Below are 19,617 nucleotides of genomic sequence, written 5' to 3' on the forward strand. Positions count from 1 at the left end.
AGGCCGATATCAGACTGTGACTCTACTGTTACTGTGACTCTACTTTAACTCTACTGTTACTGTGACTCTACTGTTACCCTTCTGTTACTGTCACTCTACTGTGACTTGACTGTCACTCTACTGTGACTCTGTTACTGTCACTCTACTGTGACTCTACTGTTACTGTAACTCTACTGTAACTCTACTGTAACTCTGCTGTGACTCTACTGTTACTGTAACTCTACTGTAACTCTACTGTGACTCTACTGTTACTGTCACTCTACTGTGACTCTACTGTTACTGTAACTCTACTGTAACTCTGTGACTCTACTGCTACTGTAACTCTGTTACTCTACTGTGACTCTACTGTTACTGTGCCTCTGCTGTGACTCTACTTTAACTTGACTGTGACTCTACTGTTACTCTAACTCTACTGTGACTCTACTGTGACTGTACTGTTACTGTAAGTCTACTGTGACTCTGCTGTGACTCTGTTGTGACTCTACTGTAACTGTGACTCTACTGTTACTGTGACTCTGTTGTGACTCTGTTGTGACTCTACTGTAACTGTGACTCTGTTACTGTGACTCTACTGTTACTGTAACTCTACTGTGACTCTACTGTTACTGTGACTCTGCTGTGACTCTACTGTAACTGTGACTCTACTGTAACTCTACTGTTACTGTGACTCTGTTGTGACTCTGTTGTGACTCTACTGTAACTGTGACTCTGTTACTGTGACTCTACTGTTACTGTGACTCTGCTGTGACTCTGTGACTCTACTGTAACTGTGACTCTGTTGTGACTCTACTGTTACTGTGACTCTGTTGTGACTCTACTGTAACTGTGACTCTACTGTGACTCTACTGTTACTGTGACTCTGTTGTGACTCTACTGTATTGTGAGTGTGTCTCCTGCCCTGTGTCATTATCCTGCTGTTGTGTCTTCAGATATCTGTCTGCCTCAGCCACTTTGGATGACATTGCCCACTCTGAAGCGTGAGTTGACCTCTTTCTCTTTTGTGTTCTTGTTTTATTTCCGTAGATGGGTTTAAGGTTTCTTTAAGTTTGATTTTCTGTTCATCATTTTATTTTATTTTTTGCTTCTCCATCTTCTTCTGTTTTCTTTTGGCTGCTGTAAGGGTGTTAGTATATTTTAGCATCTCTTTTAGTTGTTAGTGGCTGAATCTAGGAACGTTTTTCTGCTTTATGTTATACAAGTTCTACATTTAGAATTATTTTTGAATGATCGCTGCTCAAATGACGACACAGTACACACTTCAGTGTTCCTTTAGTGTGGAAGGTCAGCCATGTCGTGCACATCGGTACTCGGCAACACCAACTGTGTGTGTTTGATCAGCTCAGCTGAGTGTGTGTGTGTGAGTGTGTGTGTTTGTGTGTGCATACAGCTGGTGGGCAGTGTTTATTCCAGCCTGCTTGTTAGCTTTTTGCCAGTCTGGATGAATCTGAGTGGGTGCTACGTGCATATTTCTGAGCATTTGTCTGTATGTGGGTGTAGTTTGACCACACCTGCAGACCTTGTTAGTCCTGTTGACCATGCACACCTTTCACTACTGCACACCTATAAACTTTACTTTACCTGACTCTTGGAGAATATGCATTTCCCAAAATGTTGAACTATTTAACTAAGAGTCTCAGATTTAAGGTTACGTGTGGTCAGTTTGAAAACCTATTTTCACTGACCTCCTCTGGTTTGCAGTCTGCTGCATCTCTGACCGCGCTCTACTCACCAAACCTCGAATTATGGCGGGGCGGCGATATCATGCAAGCTTCGCAAAGCTGCCTTGGTTATGCACATAACGGTTATCCCACACAGCTAGAAAACTTCCACACATCCACCTCCTTTATCAGATTCACCCGAGGGAGAACAGAAATGTGTGCACACCCATTCATCCTCCTGAGGTGTGGTTTTACCTGCAGGCCGGATTAATTCGATATATCTCTCGCCTTACCTTACATCATGGCAGCAAGGCGACAGCTTCAGATGACCAGAAGTTTCCAGATTTATTCCAGAAATATTTGGTAGCACTGCTTGAAACCAGAACTATGCAGGTCAGAGAAGAGTAAACAGACTCTGCTGCAGACAGCAGGAATGTGCTAAAACCAAAGAGGGCACTCAGATGTTTTATTTTGCTTTTTGATTTGAGACTTCTGAACACTCACATGAGTTTTAAGCCATATTTGGCAGCAGCTCAGTAAGTTTTCCGATCCGAGCTGAACAAACTGCACGTCCAGCCTGGTGCAGAAAACACTGCTGCATTAGTCAAACTGTTTAACAGCTTGTGTACAAGTACGCTTGTAAGTTGTTCTACTTGTTCACTTATTAAAACATCCTCTTCTTCTCTTCAGCCTGATCCAGTTCTCCGTCTGTTTATCAAAGAGCAGTGTCATAAGAAGCTCATTTATATGAAGCTGTGGTTGGAGAGAACAGTGTTGATCACTTGTGGGAACTAAATGCTGTGATAAAGGTCAAAGTACGCTTCCTCATCCCAGACTTTTGTGACTTTGGACACGGCCGATCGTCCTTTTCTTCATGCAGAGATCGGCCCGGTGTGTTTAGATGTGTTCAGTCAACCCGTTCTGAGCATACACCCTCCTTTTTAAGTCGTAGCACGAGAATGAGGCCAATAAAGGTGTTTGTTTGTTTGCTATGAATTACTTGTTGGATCGTCGGACACCGCCTTAAACCTTCTGATGTCAGAATCGGGACGCTTTGTCTGAAAGTTTCTAAAAACATGATCTGAGCCACTAAACGCTGTGCGGAGGTGAAACCAGAGTGTCTTTGTGCAACACTATTAACACCTTTTGAGGAGAACATCTCAAAGTGTGCCAGTACACACTGTTCATATCGTGACATACTTGACCGTGCTCTGAGAGTTGGGTGGCTTCGTCAGCTTCAGTGTTTGCTTCTTGCCATCACGCTCTCTCTTCATGCCATTAAACAAACAGACTCACCATCACGACGGACGTGCTGAATCATCTCTCACATTAACGCTGATGCTCTCTCTCTCTCTACATGTGCTTCTATGTATGAGAGTGTTTCAGGGGGAAGGAAAGACTCTTTGCTTTTTTAATTATTGCAAGATGTTCCATTCATTTGGCTGCGTTTTAAAGAAGCAAACAGAAGAGGTAAACAGGAGGTCACCTGTTTTCTGTGGCCTGAGCTCCTGTAACATGGATCTCTGTGTGAATACTAACCACCGGGCGGTGAATACTCTGAACTTAAGTCACTGTTAGCTTTGGTGTTCATGCTCGCTGTGGTCAAACAGTTTGGTCTAATTCTCGTCCTCCTTTCCTCTCCTCTCCCATCCATCTGTCTTGTTTTTCTTCATCCTGTCACTCTCTCTGTCGTCTTTTCACTCCTCTATCCATCCTCCTCCCTTCTTCTTTCTCCATCCCACACCTCGTCATTCCACTCCAACCATCTGTCCTCCTTTTTCTTTTCTCAATTGTTCTTTTTCCATTCTCCTGTTCCCACCGTTCCTCTCTCTCTTCCATCCATCCCACCTCCTCTTTTTCTGCCCCCTTCCTTCCTTCCTCTCTGCAGATACAAGAAGACTCAGGAGACTCTCTCTCAGGCGGGACAGAAGACCAGTGCAGCTCTCACCACAGTGGGCACGGTCATCAGCAAGAGACTGGGCGACATGAGGTATGATGCAGCAGAGCCAAAAAACAGCCGACACTTTGGCTCGGCTACAAGAAAAAAAGGGCAGAGCAGACGGTGTCGAAACCCAAAATATCACATGACAGATTCATATTTATCTGGTCAAACAGCTGGAGCTAGTGTCTCACCCTCACTTCAGAAACATAAACCTGGCTTTGCTCGCTAGTTACACCTGGTATTAACTTTCTGTCTCAGGTGATCCAGTCACAGGTGGACAGTTCCTAATACGTCAGATTACTGACATCGGATCTCTTCTCCGCTCTGTATTCAAATAAACACGTCATGTTTATACTCAGTGTTGCAGAATAATTAAGAATTTGTTGTAGACTGCGTTTCACAAAGTTTCTGAAGGTTTTTAACAACTGACAAAAATGTTTATGGGAGTCCGCCGACTTTCTCCACAGACGACAAGGAAGCGTTATTATTTACTCTATTTGTAAAACTGTCGACTTCTCACCTTAAACCAACCAACCAGTACCTGAAGAAAGAAACGACTTAATTTAATCCAGAATTTACAAGATGTGATTTACGTCACAGCGTGTTACATGACGTGTTCTTACAGGACCTTAGTGGAGTAGGCGGTCCTTCAATGTGGCCCAGAACTTTAACGTTGAGATCACAGAACACACAAAGTGTGGTCCAGTTAGTCCCAGACCAGCTCGACTGAGCTGATCACAGCGTGTCTCGGTGGATGATGTTTACTTCGAGATGTCCACTCAATGAATTCAGGGAGATGATGCACAGGAACATTGGTAATATGGAGGATGTGTTTCATAGCATGCTTCATTACTGGTGATGAGATGGAAAGTAGTAAATGCAGCCGAGTCCAGGAAGCTGGATCATGTACACGAGGACTGAGTGAACAGGTTCATAACTAGATACTTACATAAATATACTCTGTCAGTTTGTGACACTGTCTGCTGCTCTTTTTTGTCTTGTAGCACTGAAGTGATCGGCTTCTTGTCCTCCCTCCCGTTAGCGCTGTAGATAACGTGCACAAAGTCCAGTTTATTTAACAGCTCCATCACCTCAAAGGTTTTTTTACTAACACGAGGGATGCTTCAACATGTTTTCAGTAAAATAAAAGTCGACTGGTCTGCCTCTGAAAGTTACATTTAAATTTGATCCTCTGGAAAAGTTTTGTTTAGTAAATCAGGTTTAAAAATAGTTGGAGCGTCCCTGAAATGTAGAAAACTTTGTCACCCTGAAATCACACAAGCAAAACACAAACTGTGTGGTGTCTCAGATTAAAGACACGAGTAACATGTAACATGTTGTTTTTGAAAGGCTGGATCGAAGCCGATACTTCAGATAAAAACATGCTGTGACATGTTTGAACTTTGGACGATGCTCTGGAGTTATTGGAAGTCTGATTTAATCCTACACAGCCATCACAGGATGCTGAGTCAGGATTCAGATGTAAACGTTGTGAACAAACGACAGCAGCAGTCCATGAAGTGTGATCGACGGGTGACAGAAAACACACTAACCACTCTAACTCGTCTCTGATGGCGTCTTGTTGACTCACACAGCCGCCTGTAATTCTATTAATGTTTCCATTTATCCATGCAAGGGTGTGTGTGAGGAAGAGATTCATGTCCGTCTGTTTGTGTGTTTGTTTGTTGTTCTTACAGTATTTCAGCAGTTTTGACCTCTGTGTTTGCATCATCGTGTGTCCCTGCATGTTGCATGTTTTCTGTTCATCCACACTGCTCTTCGTTCTTGTTCTAAATGTTCAGATTTTGCTGGTGGATACAGTTTTCAGTGCAGGACAATAACTACACTTACTTTGTACAAGTAACTGTTGCGGAGGCAAGAAGGAGCTAGAAGTGCGTATTAATCTTCAGGAACTTACACCGATCAGCCATAACATCCTAAGATCATGCAGGCCTGGACTCCACTAGAACTCTGAAGACGTCAGCAGCAGATCCTTTAAGTCCTGTAAGCTGAGACGTTTGTCTTCCATGGATTGTACTTGTTTGTCCCACAGATGCTCGATTTGTCACAAAATGTTCACCTAATATATCACAGATATAGTCCATGCTGTTCACGTCATGGCTGATCGGTGTAACTCAACACTTCCTCCAGACCTTTCACTTTAAAGGCGTGCAGATGGGTCGACTTTTATTGTGAAAAATCAGCAGGAAGTGTTGGTATTATTTAAGTATAACATGACTCGTGCTTTTATGTGAGAGTTTAGGCTGATTCAGTTTGAACTGAGCTCGTCTCAGTTTCTTTGGCCTCTGTCAGCGTCTGAGTGTAATCATGAAACAAAGTCACAAAGGTACGAAAACAAGAAAACCAGTCACACAGCAAACACATTCCTGCTTTTCCCTGTGTGTGTTTGTGTGTGTTTGTGTGTGTGTGTGTGTGTGTGTGTGTGTGTGTGTGTGTGTGTGTGTGTGTGTGTGTGTGTGTGTGTGTGTCCTGATGAAGCTGCTCGTGCCTCACGCTCTCTCTCCTTCTTGTTTTTTTTTCGCTGCCTTGGTTTGACCTGCAGAGCTCTACCTTTCTCTAATTCCTTTAGGTAAGACTAACACGTCCTGTTAGAACAACAGAGAGTTCATGTGGCCTGAAATTTATTAGCAATACAGCAAACATTAACTCATCTTCATCATCATAGAGGTTAAGCTCTGCCAGTTTTATTGTCGATACTTGACGTCTGCATTATTTTATTCCCTCAGCATGTCGTCCGCTTCTGTTAATTTAATTATTTAATTCTTTAAAACAGTTGTCATTGACTTGTCACGTAGCATTTTCTGCTGATAAATTATGCCTGAAAACAGGACGAGGACACTGTGTGCTAAGATTGTTGGAAACACTTTATTATTTTATGGTAAATCTGGAGTTTAAGTTCTTTAAACGAACTTTTGTTGTTGAGTTTAGAGGACGTTGTTGTTGTTGACGTGTAATAATCGAATACAGCACAAAGATGTCATATTTAATAATGTTTAATACTGTTGTAAATCTTCACGTCCATTTGCATCATTCAACAGGTTCATTTCAGGTTTATTGGTAACGTGATGTGTCATGATGAACGCTGCCGCTTTATACTTTTATAATTAAATCATTTTCTAGTCGTTTATGGGAAACTACGAGCTGTAAAATAAAATGTTTCCAGCTTTGTTTTCTTCCTGAAATGTTGAGAATTGTCACTGTGTTATTAATGTGACAGTCACGTACATGGTGTATTAACTGCATTATATTGAGTGTGTGTGTGTGTGTGTCACAGCCCGCTTGCTTTATAACACTTGCACTTCTGTCTCTTCTCTTTAACGCTTACAAAGTAGCAACTATTCCATTCGCCACTCGATAAGTATGCCGGCCATGAGGTAAAGTAACACACACACCTGCTCACTGTAACACACACACACACACACACACACACACACACACACACACATTAACTTTAAAGTTTATCTGCATTACTCTGTTTGTTTGTTTGTTTGTTTGTCTTTCTCAGCCTGTGGCAGCATGAAAATGATTTTTTTTTTTGTTGGATTTGTTTGTGATGTGTTGAACACGTGCAGCTCTGTAGCTGCTGTGAAATTCATTTATGTCGACTTCTGTCTCATTTTATGAATCAGAAAGAACTGAAATCATATTTTAAAGTTTTAGTTGAGCAGAAAACCACAAAATAATCAGTTGAAACACATTTCTTTATCTTGTTATAAACAGATACAAACACTTTTTGCAGGTTTATCTCCTTAAAGTCACTGTGATTGTTTTATTTTTATTGTTTCTGGTTTTATTACGTTTGTCTTTTTTGCTCTCAGCAGCTGGACTTGACAGTGAACCTGCCTCTGTGTTTGTCCGTCATGTCACATGTGTAACGTCGTGTCTCTGCTCTGCAGGAACTCTGCGACCTTCAAGTCGTTTGAGGATAAAATGGGGAACCTGAAGGTGAGCTTTTAACAGGAGGAATGACGTGACATGATGCGACTCAGGTATTCATGACTGCTGCAATTTCTACTAACTAACCAAAATGTGGTGGATGAATCGTGGGAGGTGTGTTTTCATTTTTCTAACCCAATAAAAATGATCGATTGAGTCCAGGAGATTCAGTTCTCAGTCACCTGACGTAAAGATTATTCTAGTCTCGCCGTGTCTGCGTGTTAGTGTGAGCAGCTCGCTGGCAGCAGCTCAGCCCGTGAACACTTTCAATGATTCAGAGTGTTTTTACTGACTGCAAACATCAACAGGAAACTGAGGATCAATAACACTCTGCTGTTTCCTCCTCGTCTCTTCCAGTATAAGGTCGTGGGCCCCAGAGGAAACGGGGACGCCGTCGGCTCCCCCACTGACACCACCCCCACTCAGGAGAACCCGCCTTTCTGAACGCATCGCACCTCCTCCTCCGCCTCCTGCACCACCTCCTCTTCCTCCTCCTCCTCGCTGCCACCTTCCTCACGACCTGAGACTGTATGTTATCACCTCACATCGCAGATCCAGCCCTGACCTTTGACCCTCCACCACCTCACCGACTCGCCACCACTCACTCTGTCCCGAGGTCTGTAAACTCCGACAGGCGGAGGTGACGGACTTTCCCGCAGGCCCCATCGCCTCCACCCTTCAGCCTCGCTGTTGAGGGAAAGGAAAATGTTTTGTTGATGTCTAAACCTGAATCATTTACACACCTCCTCCCCGCTAATATCCACACCCGTCTGTGAGTCCAACACTCGCCTCCTGCACTCCTCAGGCAGCTTTTTTTCCAAACAGGCTCTCACATTAAAAAGGCATTAAAAGATGTCAGGTTCTTAAACGATCAACTTCAGGGCTTTCTTAATGGCACCGCCGCGGTGGTGCATCAGAAAGGAGCTCCGACTCGAGAGTGTAGAAGCCAGGACGTCTGCAGACTGAGGGTGGAGGAGCATTTTATGGGCATGAGCAAAGACGGTGGTTTATACTCTACGCTCTCTCTTCTTTCCGACTTAAATCACACACACACTTTTTTCACTTCCAGGTTAGAGGTTAGACTGGGAGGGCAGCATCCAGCACATTACTCTTCTTAGACCCACTACTGCTACATGCATGTGCATATCTCATCTCAGTTACCATACCGACCATGCAAAGACGACCGAGGTCTCGTGTACCCCCTCACCCCGCAAAAAAAAAAAAAAAACCCAGGATGTAAAAACAGAAAAAAAAACAACCTTAAACCATTTTGTATTAAAACTATTTTACACTGCTTTGCATAATGTTTTTACATAACTTTTATCAATATGTATAAATATATATGAATAAATATATTGTCACTGATGCTGCTGAATGGCAGTAGTCAGTGTGGGAGGTTTCAGAGAAAGCAGGTGGAGGTTCAACAAACTTCAAAACAAAGAATCACCGTGGGTCGGTTTCACAGGCGTCGCAGCGTTTGTGAAACCGACCCGCTGAAGAGCCGCGGTCACTTTGAGACTGACTGATCACGCCGAGGCAACGAGAACCAGAATGAATTGACAGACTCGGATGCCGCCGCCGCCGCCAACATTTGCAAGTCAAACTGAGTCAACCTGTCGACTTGAACGATTTGAAACCGCTTTGACTGTTTTGTTCTCTTTGCCCCGGTTCGACTGCTGCTGCTCTCTTCCTGTTAACTCAACGTGAGACAACGCTTCGCTGTGCGTACACACTACCTGGTGAATGTCGACGCTTCTCTATCGGCCTTACTCACTTTAAAAAGGTTCACCTGTTTATTATTTAGCTGGTAGAAAAGAAGTAGTTCTTGTTGCTGTGTTTGTTTGTTTTTTGTCTTTAAGTTGTACAGACTGGTTTCAACTGAAGGAAAGGAAGTTAAAAATATTTAGACGAGCCACAAAATGAGTCATGGAAAACAGCCAGCGACCCCTTAATGCACATGAACACACTCCTGAACACACTAAACGCTGCATGCGGCCAAACTGACACAAAACCGCTGCTGCCCTTCTCGTCGTGCCACATCGTGATAAAACTGAAGCTTTTACAAACTGCAACGTCGGCTCTGGTGGTTCGACGACTAACAATGTGAAATGTTTCCAGCCAAAAAAATAAATAAAAAATCCAGGAATTGTCAAAATGTTGAATCATTTCCTCAAGGCGCTTTGTGTGTTGCCAAAAAAAATCTCTCTCAGCCATTAAAACGACAATAATGTTGCTCTAAACACCTCTGCCGTAAATATGAGTTGCTTATATGCTTAAATATTTTTGGATCATTAATAATAATTCAAGCCAAAACAAAACTTTAAAACTGAAGCCGGCTCGAGAACAAACAAAAACCTCCCAGAGCTGCTGCCGGTGTTTCATAACTTCTTCTTGTTTTGTTTGTGTTGATCATTTTTTTGGTAGTTAATATATTCCTGTTAGGTGATTTCTGTTTTGTTTTTTTGGCTTTTCCGTCTGTCAGGAGAGGTGGACTTTTTGTTATTTGTACAATTAATTTGCCATCGGCTTAAAAGAAAAGTTGCCAATATTTAAACATCTGTTACAGAATCTCTCTCTCTCTCTTTCCGCCTCTGGATGTCATGGATACTTTCTGCTTCAACCAACACAAGCAAGAAATATTAATCTCAAAAATCAGATTTCTCTGACGTTCACTCGCAGTAGCAGTGCTCAGTGTGTGAGGGGAAAATCAGATTTTAAGGTTGAGTTTAATGTTTTTTTTGCAGTGTAGCTGTCGCCTGTTTAAAGCTGCAGTCTGTTTTTTTTTTGGGGAGACTGATGATGATTATGTGCTTTTTGTTTTGGGTGCCAATGGGAAGCGCAGCACATGACGAGCCCGCTCACAGCCAGCTGCAGAGGCTGGAGGACATGTAGAGTACTTCTTTATTCTAGCTTTATTTAGGTCCTGTGTCGGGCTGATGTAGATTATCAAAAGGGATCAGATTTGGAAGATTATGGTGAATGAATTAAAAAACACTTTTTGGTTTTGTTGTATATGTTTGGATATCAATAAAGCATTCCTTTAAATGAATGTGAGTGAGTGGTGTTTGGTCTGTATTTAAAATCTGAATATACACATTATTTATTTTTAGACAGTCTGAAACTGGTTTTAGTGTGTCAGAAAATGTTTATTAATTTACATATATCTCCTTTAGTATAATTTTATTCCAAAATAAAAATGATTAAAGACATTATTGAAAGAAATTGACATTCTGGAAGTGTTCTACCCATTCAATGATTTAATTTATTTACATTCAATAATTTAGGAACTTTTTTTTAACATGAACAGCATTTCTCTTAGGGTTAGGCAATATGATATCACAGCTCTCATTAGTTATTACTATAAATCTATAGACACGGGCGGGTATCACGTTGCTCATAACGAGCCATCGTAAAATACTTTATGGCCATAAAGTTTGCTCATCATCTGTTATGATTACAGACAACACCCTGTTGTTTATAATACTAATGCTTCATACTGAGTGGGTGTGACCGTCTGTGGCCTGCAAATTAAACCAGAATGGTTATTAGAAAACATCCTAATGTTTCTGCTTGGTATAAACTTGCACATTTAATGTGTGTATATAAATATAGTTTGCAGTGGGACTAACATTCAGTACAAAGGCGCCATTTTGCTGTCGTTGTTCGCCACGTGGCCCGACTTGTCACCACCTGATGAAACCAGTTAAAGAATGAAAACGTGTTCCCTGACCGGGAATCGAACCCGGGCCGCGGCGGTGAGAGCGCCGAATCCTAACCACTAGACCACCAGGGAGGGATGCTGAGGGTGTGACGTCACTGCAAGATATGGTCGGCATGACAACATGCTGTCAAAAATCATCGCGAGATTTCAAACAATACGAGACTTCACCACATGTTTGGCCGCAGGTTGTCGTGGCCGAGTGGTTAAGGCGATGGACTAGAAATCCATTGGGGTCTCCCCGCGCAGGTTCGAATCCTGCCGACAACGCAACGTTTTCGTTTTTTTTTCTCTCACGCCAGTTGCCATAGTTACAAACGTGAATCCAAACAGCGTACAGGTACCAGCAGAGCAGGTAGGTGGCTTTAACATTAGAAGTTTAAAAAATACCTGAAACATTGCTGCAGTTCGTACATTTGACCACAAGAGGAGGCTGCTTGAACGGTCAGGCTTTCTTGTTAAGTCACCTATGATGGAGTCAGACTGAGTTTAACTAGATGAGACTGAGATTTAAAAAATGAAATGTAAAGATGAAGAAATATCCCAAGGTCATCTGTAAAGTGAGTAACAAACAAAAAAAAACAACTATGATGTAAAATTCTATAGTAAAGCAGTTACACTAGTTACAAATCAAAGTTTGTGCTGATAATCGATGGAAGTTTACGACTTGAGGAGAAAGTTTAGATCACAAGCTGTGAAGAAACTTTAACATATGACTTTTAGAAAACAATAAATTCAAGATTGGGTTAAATTAAAGTTTTAAAAAATATGATAAATCTGAGTGAATGTTTCTAGAACATGGAGGAACATTCACTGTGTGTCGTACGCGAACGAGCCGGCTCTGAGAGCCGATTCTTCAAAGTGAACGACAAGAACCGACTCCCAATTGGGGGAAAGAGCCAAATCTTCAAAGGTTATTTTGATGATGGACGCACCATGGAGCCAGTTGCATGCTTAGGACAGACTAAGATCATACCATTATGTGAAAGAAGGACAGAGTGCGAGTGTGGTGGTAGAGGAGTAAAGAAAAATGAGAGAGAACAAATGATATGCTAAGATAAGATGTTATAACAAAAAAAAAGAAGCAGCATCTGGCTGCATTTCAATGATTTTGGAGACTGCAAGTGAGAATTTGTAAAAATGAAAATATCCGTCAGAGCAGAGACGACAACAAACCTGCACAGATTTCTGTTATAAGGTTTTAGATTTATATATCGAATAGTTCACTGTTACTTGGCTTTTATCTTACTGTTTTTGGTTTTATTTAACTGTTATTTATACCCTGTGTATATAGTGTTAAATTGTATATCTTATGTGTATAGTGGTAAAGTTTTTTCTTGGGATGTTATGTTATGTTCAAATGTTTTCATGTTTTGTTTTGTTTTTTTGCTATCACTTACTATCTAACTTACCGTTTGGGAGCTACTGTAACAAACACAACTTCCCTGCGGGGATTAATAAAGTTTTTCTGATTCTGATTTTAAAAAATGCATAAAAAATAAGCATTTTATAAAAACACTGAATGAAAAATTGCTTAATAGCACACAAATCATTCATAACTGCTAAATTAGGCTAATATAGAAGGCTGAATACTAAAGTGAAGAGTCATGTATAGCCATTTATATTGATACTGATAAATTCTGTTTATACTGTGCCATATTGCCTTACTGTTAGACTGTTGTTTCTGTTTATATTGTTTATTCTGTTCCCCACTGTCTTTTCTTGGATGTCTTTTAGCTTGTATATATTTTTTATATTTTTATTTTATATATATATTTTTTACATCTTTTACTTATATGTTATATTTCATGTTTATTGCTGTTTGCAAGAGGGAAACGCAATTTGAACAATAATAATAATAATACATTGTATATTATAGACACCTTTCTGTCACCCAAGGACACCTTAGAATAAATAAAAGTAAATCAAATCAAATCAAATCAAATCAGATTTTATTTGTATAGCCCAAATTCACAAAATACATTTGCCTCAGAGGGCTTTACAATCTGTACAGGGAGTGACACCCTCTGTCCTTAGACCCTCGGTTCGAGTGAGGAAAAACTTGCCCACAAAAAACCCTAGACAGCAAATAACAGAAACAAACAAAAAGAACCATAAAAGTATCAAATTACAAGAATACAACATTAAAAACAGGTTTAAATAGGACAATGCAATTGAATCGGGTGGAAAAGACGATTTTAAATAGGAGGGTTTTAAGTGCAGAGTGAGTTGATACTCTATATGTCCTGTACTTATGGAAGCATTGATAATAAAGTTGACTTGTCTTGATTTGAGAGTCGGCTCTTCGAAGAGGAGGCCGAGGTCAAAAGATCCGAATCTTTAAAAAGAGCCGAACTCCCCATCACCACTAGTTCAGATCAGCGGGGCGGGGCCGTTGATGCTTAGCCACGCCCACGACGAGTGCCTACGTCACCTGCGTGGTATAAAAGCTCCCGGCGGAGGCTCGGTCCCGTTAGAAGAAGCAGCGTCGACATCCTCTCGGACCTTGGAGGGTTACATTTACCCAAAACTTATTTTCAAATGGGCCCCGTCGCCTAGCGTCCACTGCCCCGAGCCTCGCCGACTGAGTTGAATTGTACTGCTACCGAACATCAGCAAGTCTGGGTCCGTGAAAGGTGAGCGGGACCGGAGGGTCTCAAGATGGAGGGGTCTCCCCGAGGAGGGGGAGCTAACGATGCTAACGAGCTCTGCTGCCTTTGTTTTGGTTTTTAAAAAGGACAGACGTGTCCGAGGTGTTACTGTCTGAGGTGTTACTGTCTGTGTGTTACTGTCTCAGGTGTTACTGTCTCAGGTGTTACTGTCTGAAACGGGTTAGTAACGGTCTGTAACGGTCAGTAACGGTCAGTTTGTTTTTTGGTGTCAACACTGTTTTTGTCCTCGTTTGGAGACAAAATGTCCCCGTCACAGGAGAAGACAGGCTCCGTCCAGCTCTCTGCTGTCTCTGTCTCTGTCATGAAATCTGAAATATAGTGAAATATGATGTGTCTGGTGTTTATGATGGAGAGAGACAAAGGGGACGACGTCAAAATGTCGGTTTGGTGCAGAGACTCTGATGTAAACAAGACACGAGGTGACGTCACACCGAGAAGACAACAACACAACAACAACAACAACACACACACACACACACACACACACTGTGCTGCTGTTAAAGATCAGTCACACACACACACACACACACACTGCTGTTATAGATCAGTCACACACACACACACACACACACTGCTGTTATAGATCAGTCACACACACACACACACACACACACACACACACACACTGCTGTTATAGATCAGTCACACACACACACACACACACACACACACTGCTGTTATAGATCAGCCACACACACACACACACACACACACACACACACACTGCTGCTGTTATAGATCAGTCACACACACACACTATCACAGCTTCAGTGTGTGTGTGTTTTTCTGCAGCTCAGAGTTTTTCATGTTTTCTTTGTGCAGAGAGGATCAGCTGATCACCGTTTGTTAATTAATCATCTGTTTAATAAACTACTCTTAATTGATCAGCCAGTAAAATAGTCATTATGTTTGTTTTTTTTGTTATAATTGATCGTCAAGTGGTTATTAATAATAATAATAGATTTTATTTCATAGGCGCCTTTCTGTCACCCAAGGACACCTCACAATGAATAAAAGTAGTCAGCAAATAACAGAAACAAACAAAAAGAAGGTCACAGCCTCGTGAATATGTATATCTGCAAATCATTTTTGGGTTGTTGACTGGACAAAAGGAGACATGTTCTGGCAGACAAAATTATTAATAGATGAATATATAATTAAATTTCAGTCTGTATATCAATAACTGGTTAATTACATGTGATCAGAAATCATATCACAGAATGTCGAAGAACATCAAGATCACCTGGAATGAGTGTAATCGTTTGTTGAAGTCACGTGTAGTGAAATCAGCATAATTTCCAGTTTGGCCTCTTTGTGGTGTGTGTGTGTGTGTGTGTGTGTGTGTGTGTGCGTGTGTGTGTGTTCTCCAAATGTTTAAACATGCGTTCTTATTTTTCCCGTCCAGGTTTCCATCTAGCAGAGTGTACAGCGACCAACGGCAGCAGAATGGCGGCTATTCCAGCAGGCGGTTCTCTCGTGGCGACCACTGACTACTACCGAAGTGAGTGTCACACTGCTCCTTCACTCACCATCGCTCTGCTGTAGGAGAAGACAGAGAGACATTAAAGTGTGACGTCTCTGAATAAACGAGGAGCAGTTCTGTGTGTCAGCTCCGATCACGATGAAAGAATTTAAGTCTCGATGACACAGCTACTAAAACTCACATTAATATAATGTTACTGACGTGTTGCATCACGTCCACGGTCAGAGTTGTTGAAAGGAGGAAATTGCAATCAGACAACGCACTTCCTCCGTCACGTCTGTCCGTGTCCGTGAGAAAGTTTCAGACTGAAGTCTCTGTGAATCAAGAGAAAATGAACCGTGATCATCTAAGCAGAGGAAAGTACATTTTCCTGAACGCTCCACTGCAGAGGAACCGGTAGATGTTATGTAAGGGTGTTAAGTTCTCCCTTGGGGTCAAAGAATGAAGTGTAATTAGTGTAACTCACCCACCTGTAACGCCTCACCTGTCTCACTCGGGTTCATTAAGTCGCTCTCTCCTCCCGCAGGGCGCATCGGCTCTACGTCCAGCAGCAGCTCGTGTGGCAGTTCGGAGTACAGCGGAGAGGTCATCCCTCACCATCCAGGTGTGTGTGAATGAAACAGAACCGTTACAGGTTTATATCAACGTGGACTCAAAAACAACAGGAGTGTTTCTGTCATGGGTCCTAAAACCTGTTTGAATGTTGTAGATTTGAAAAGGTGTGAGTGAATGAATGAGAACTCCGTCTGAGTGAACGCAGCCAGTCGGACCGGGACCAGCTGAACCAGCGGTGTTCAGTAGCAGCGTACTGAGGCGCCAACAACAACAGGAACTGTTTGAGCAGATAAAAATAAACGGATAAAGATGTCGTCTTCATTTTCTCTCTCGTCTGATCTGAAACCTGCCCAAAGTTTATCTGGCTCAGCCCGAACTGAGTCATTACAGTGAGGCTTTGGATAGAACGGAGTGTTCAGCTCACAGAGAGAAGCAACAACCACAAGTGTGTGTGTGTGTGTGTGTGTGTGTGTGTGTGTGTGTGTGCGTGCCAGATCCAGATGTTTCTGTCAGCGCACGTGTCATAGAACCACATCCTGTCTGTTGGGGCTTTCACAAGATGGTGACATTGCTAAATCCACGTCAGACCCGTCCCCACAGATCTGAGCCTCATGGTTGCTGTGGTTGAGTCAGCTGTTGCCTCAGACCACATGGCGGGTTGAGTCATCCTCCAACACGCCGAGAGCAGGTCGGCTCTGGTCTAATCCAGCACAGGGTTCAGGATTAGATTTCCTCAACCTGCGACTCCCATTCAGGTCCTCAGATTGTTCCGATGTCAGACCGATATAACCCTGAGCCCGGTTTATATCTGCTGACTGCACCAGTCATCCACATGTGAAAACCATCTGGGCCGACAGACGAGCGAGGGCTCGGGTTTAAAGCGCTGGCTCAGCTTTTTAACGGTGTCACACACCTACACCTACACACCATAAAACTGTAGTACTAGATTAGAGTGCGAACATAGGTCGACCTCAGCTTTACCTCTAGGCTCATTGTAAATATAGCCGCCTGCATGTAAATGCATCTGTTGAGGCGTCACAGTCAGTTTGACATGCAGCCAAACAAACACGCCCGAGGCCCGAGGAGGGGAAACCCGAGTCACTCCTCCCTCCGGCTGTAGCTGTGCCGTCTCGTCTGCTGTTTAACTGTTGCTGGTATTTTTCTCAGCTCATAATGGAGAGACAAGAAGCTCCAGTCTGAATGTTTGACACTTTAACACACAGCCTGCTGACACTTCTGATGGATGATAGGTGTGTCTCCTCTGACGGCACAAACATGAATGAAGTGTAACCCGTCTCAGACTCTTCATTGTCTGCCTCCACAGGACTCCCCAAGCAGGATTCTGGCCATTGGTGGTCCAGTTTCTTCTTTGGGAAGCAGCCAGGGATGACCCCACTGACTGAGGAGGCACAGCAGAAGTAAGCACACACACACACACACACACACACACATACGGCTGACCCCTCCTTTTACACGGTATCTTATTTTAACCCTTAAATTAGAGTCCACTGTTCAACATGGAGCTCCATTCTTCTTCTACTTCTCTCAGACCAAAACCACCAGTCAGAGTATAGACCAAGAGTGTACACCCGCTAAAAATATGAACCTATTTTTCATGCGTCAAAGTAAAAGACCCAAGAGGCAGGGTGAGAACTTTAACAACGTTCAGCCATCTGTTTTCTGCCCAGCTTGCACTGGGCGAGACCTGGACATGCCCCCAGTTCATCAGAGCACGTAACGGGGAGCCTTAGATCTTTAGGTCTTACAGTGTATCTCTCTGTGTGGCTCTTTCAGGGCAGGGGTCCCGGGTGCGGTGACAAACGGTCAGATCACCTGCGTTGCCAGGGAGATGGTGATGCAACGCCAGGTGAGTGAGAGCAGCGACGCAGGAACCCCCACCTCCTCCTGATCCTGCAGCCTCACCCACCTGGTCCACACCGCACCTCGGGGGGAAACATCCAACCAATGACCAACGCTAGGTGACGGGAGGACGTCCCGTTTACAACCTTATTAGTTTTTTTTTATTTCATCTGTAGTACTCTTCGTAGGACAGGCTGCCTTACTCGTTTTTTTTGTTTTGGTAACTTTTTTTTTTTTATTATTGACAACAAGAAAAAAAAGAATAAAAAAAAATAAAAAAACGACGACGATGAAGCAACTGATAAGCTTTTGTTTTTTAACATTTGTACTGTTGTGTGTTTGTAATACTGTGGTGCGTAGACACATCCACACGCCTTTTGTTAAACATGTCACCTTTGTCACCCTGTGATTGCAAATGCAATAAAGTAGACTCTTGCAGCCTAACGTTCTGTGTCGGGTCCACAGCATTTGTCCCAGTACACCTACAGCTTCCTGTGGTTAGACTGATGTGTCCAGTTGGTTGAAATGACCCTATAAGGACCAGGACGTGAATGTGTGTGTGTTTGCCAGGGAGTGGTTCATTGGTCTTGCACAGGGCTATTCCAGGAACAGAGTAAACAGTGAGAGTGCAGCACTTCATGTCCTTAAACTGCCACTGCTGCTGCTCGACCCAGAGTCTGGAGTTGTGTAACGTTTTGGCTCCGCCGTCCAAGCACTGGAACACATCTGGAAACCGAGTCCAACATTCCCAGTCGAGGAAAAGAAGAACTCCTTCACCCAGATAGTTTCAACTTCTGAAGTGAAGTCTCAATCAAATGAAGTGTTTTAGATTCCAGAACATATCAGACATCATTCACTGCCACTGTCATGGCTATACCAAAACACACTATACTGTTGGAACGTGCAAGTAATATTTCCATTCATGTTGACGTTCTGTTTACTTTGGCTCTGTGTGTTAGTAGATTTTCAGGGAATTAGTTAAGTCAACTTTATTTTTGGCGCTGCTGTATGTACAGGACACACAGAGAATTAGTTGGAAGAGATAAGGCAAATATAAAAAGGTATGAACAGTATACATGTGGCAAATATAGGAAGATAACAGTGCAGATATATCAGTATAAACAGTGTAAATATATCAAAAATTAAAGATGTATACAGTGAAAACAGACACATTAAACATGGCAAACAAACCACACATGATGATTCTTTGTGTCCTGCAGCATATATCAAACACACCTTTTGTTGTGCACATCTGCACACTTGTCTGTTGTTTGTTTATTGTATAGGCCTTTTTGATTTTGACGTACACGTACAGCCTGGTCTGAATCAGGTGAGTTACCTGAAGGTCTCTGCGTCACCTGGACAAGGTAAGAGAGTGTTTTGTTTGTGTTTGAGGCTGCTGCTGGTTTTTGTGCTTGATGTTTTTTTTTTGTATTTGTTGGTTAAAATGTTGCTCCCTTTTATTGTATTGTTATTGAATTAATTTAATTAATTTATTGTGGCATCTGGAGCCACTTTTATTTATCATTCAGCAGGATTCTTGTGATTATTTCAGGTTGCTGAGTTAGTAGACATATAAATATGTCAGTATTTTGAGTGTTTGTTTATTAGTGATGGGAAGTTCGGTTCTTTTTGGGGAGTCGGATCATTTGACTCAGCTCACCAAGAAGAGCTTTCGGCTCTTTCGGCTCCCAAACGGCTCTTCATGTTACCACTCATGTCTTTTTATAATGCAGCCAAATTTAGAGTTCTTTGAACCGGCTCGTTCATGA

General features: G+C 42.4%; 2 protein-coding genes and 2 non-coding genes across 11 annotated transcripts in view; 3 read left to right on the forward strand and 1 right to left on the reverse strand.

Moving 5' to 3' along the window:
- The window catches only part of tpd52l2b (tpd52 like 2b), a 22,302-nt gene extending 11,696 nt beyond the window's left edge, over positions 1-10,606 (forward strand). Inside the window, exons 4-9 of one of the 7 annotated variants that reach the window (XM_027288408.1) lie at positions 930-977; positions 3,547-3,648; positions 6,164-6,190; positions 6,951-6,995; positions 7,518-7,610; positions 7,915-10,606. In XM_027288408.1, the coding sequence (XP_027144209.1) occupies positions 930-977; positions 3,547-3,648; positions 6,164-6,190; positions 6,951-6,995; positions 7,518-7,578 (283 nt within the window). In that variant the 3' untranslated portion in view covers positions 7,579-7,610; positions 7,915-10,606. The remainder of the gene's footprint in view (positions 1-929; positions 978-3,546; positions 3,649-6,163; positions 6,191-6,950; positions 6,996-7,517; positions 7,611-7,914) is intronic. The other 6 variants (XM_027288403.1, XM_027288404.1, XM_027288405.1 and 3 more) reach the window with 6 other exon arrangements.
- A 672-nt stretch (positions 10,607-11,278) lies between these two features.
- Positions 11,279-11,350, reverse strand: trnae-cuc (transfer RNA glutamic acid (anticodon CUC)). The gene has a single exon. It is a non-coding gene; the product is annotated as a tRNA-Glu (tRNA).
- Positions 11,351-11,463: 113 nt separating this feature from the next.
- On the forward strand, positions 11,464-11,545 carry trnas-aga (transfer RNA serine (anticodon AGA)). Its single transcript has one exon. It is a non-coding gene; the product is annotated as a tRNA-Ser (tRNA).
- Positions 11,546-11,594: 49 nt separating this feature from the next.
- On the forward strand, positions 11,595-18,289 carry ppdpfb (pancreatic progenitor cell differentiation and proliferation factor b). 2 transcript variants are annotated; one of them, XM_027288596.1, is made up of 5 exons: positions 11,595-11,630; positions 15,353-15,448; positions 15,957-16,034; positions 17,310-17,403; positions 17,780-18,289. In XM_027288596.1, the coding sequence occupies exons 2-5, from the start codon at positions 15,394-15,396 to the stop codon at positions 17,892-17,894; spliced, it is 342 nt and encodes a 113-aa protein (XP_027144397.1). In that variant the 5' UTR covers positions 11,595-11,630; positions 15,353-15,393; the 3' UTR covers positions 17,895-18,289. The 2 variants fall into 2 exon arrangements, with proteins under 2 accessions (XP_027144397.1, XP_019131815.1); XM_019276270.2 differs by lacking the exon at positions 11,595-11,630 and adding an exon at positions 13,729-13,911.
- Positions 18,290-19,617: the final 1,328 nt, after the last annotated feature.

This window comes from Larimichthys crocea, chromosome XV (genome assembly GCF_000972845.2).
Source record: "Larimichthys crocea isolate SSNF chromosome XV, L_crocea_2.0, whole genome shotgun sequence".
Taxonomy (NCBI): domain Eukaryota; kingdom Metazoa; phylum Chordata; class Actinopteri; family Sciaenidae; genus Larimichthys; species Larimichthys crocea.

What these genes read in the sequence shown, in the direction of transcription:
- ppdpfb (XM_027288596.1), top strand. Translation starts at nt 15,394, where the DNA reads ATGGCGGCTATTCCAGCAGGCGGTTCTCTCGTGGCGACCACTGACTAC. An exon ending in GGTCATCCCTCACCATCCAG is followed by an intron (nt 16,035 to 17,309) that starts GTGTGTGTGAAT and finishes CTGCCTCCACAG; the next exon opens with GACTCCCCAAGCAGGATTCT. An exon ending in ACTGAGGAGGCACAGCAGAA is followed by an intron (nt 17,404 to 17,779) that starts GTAAGCACACAC and finishes TGGCTCTTTCAG; the next exon opens with GGCAGGGGTCCCGGGTGCGG.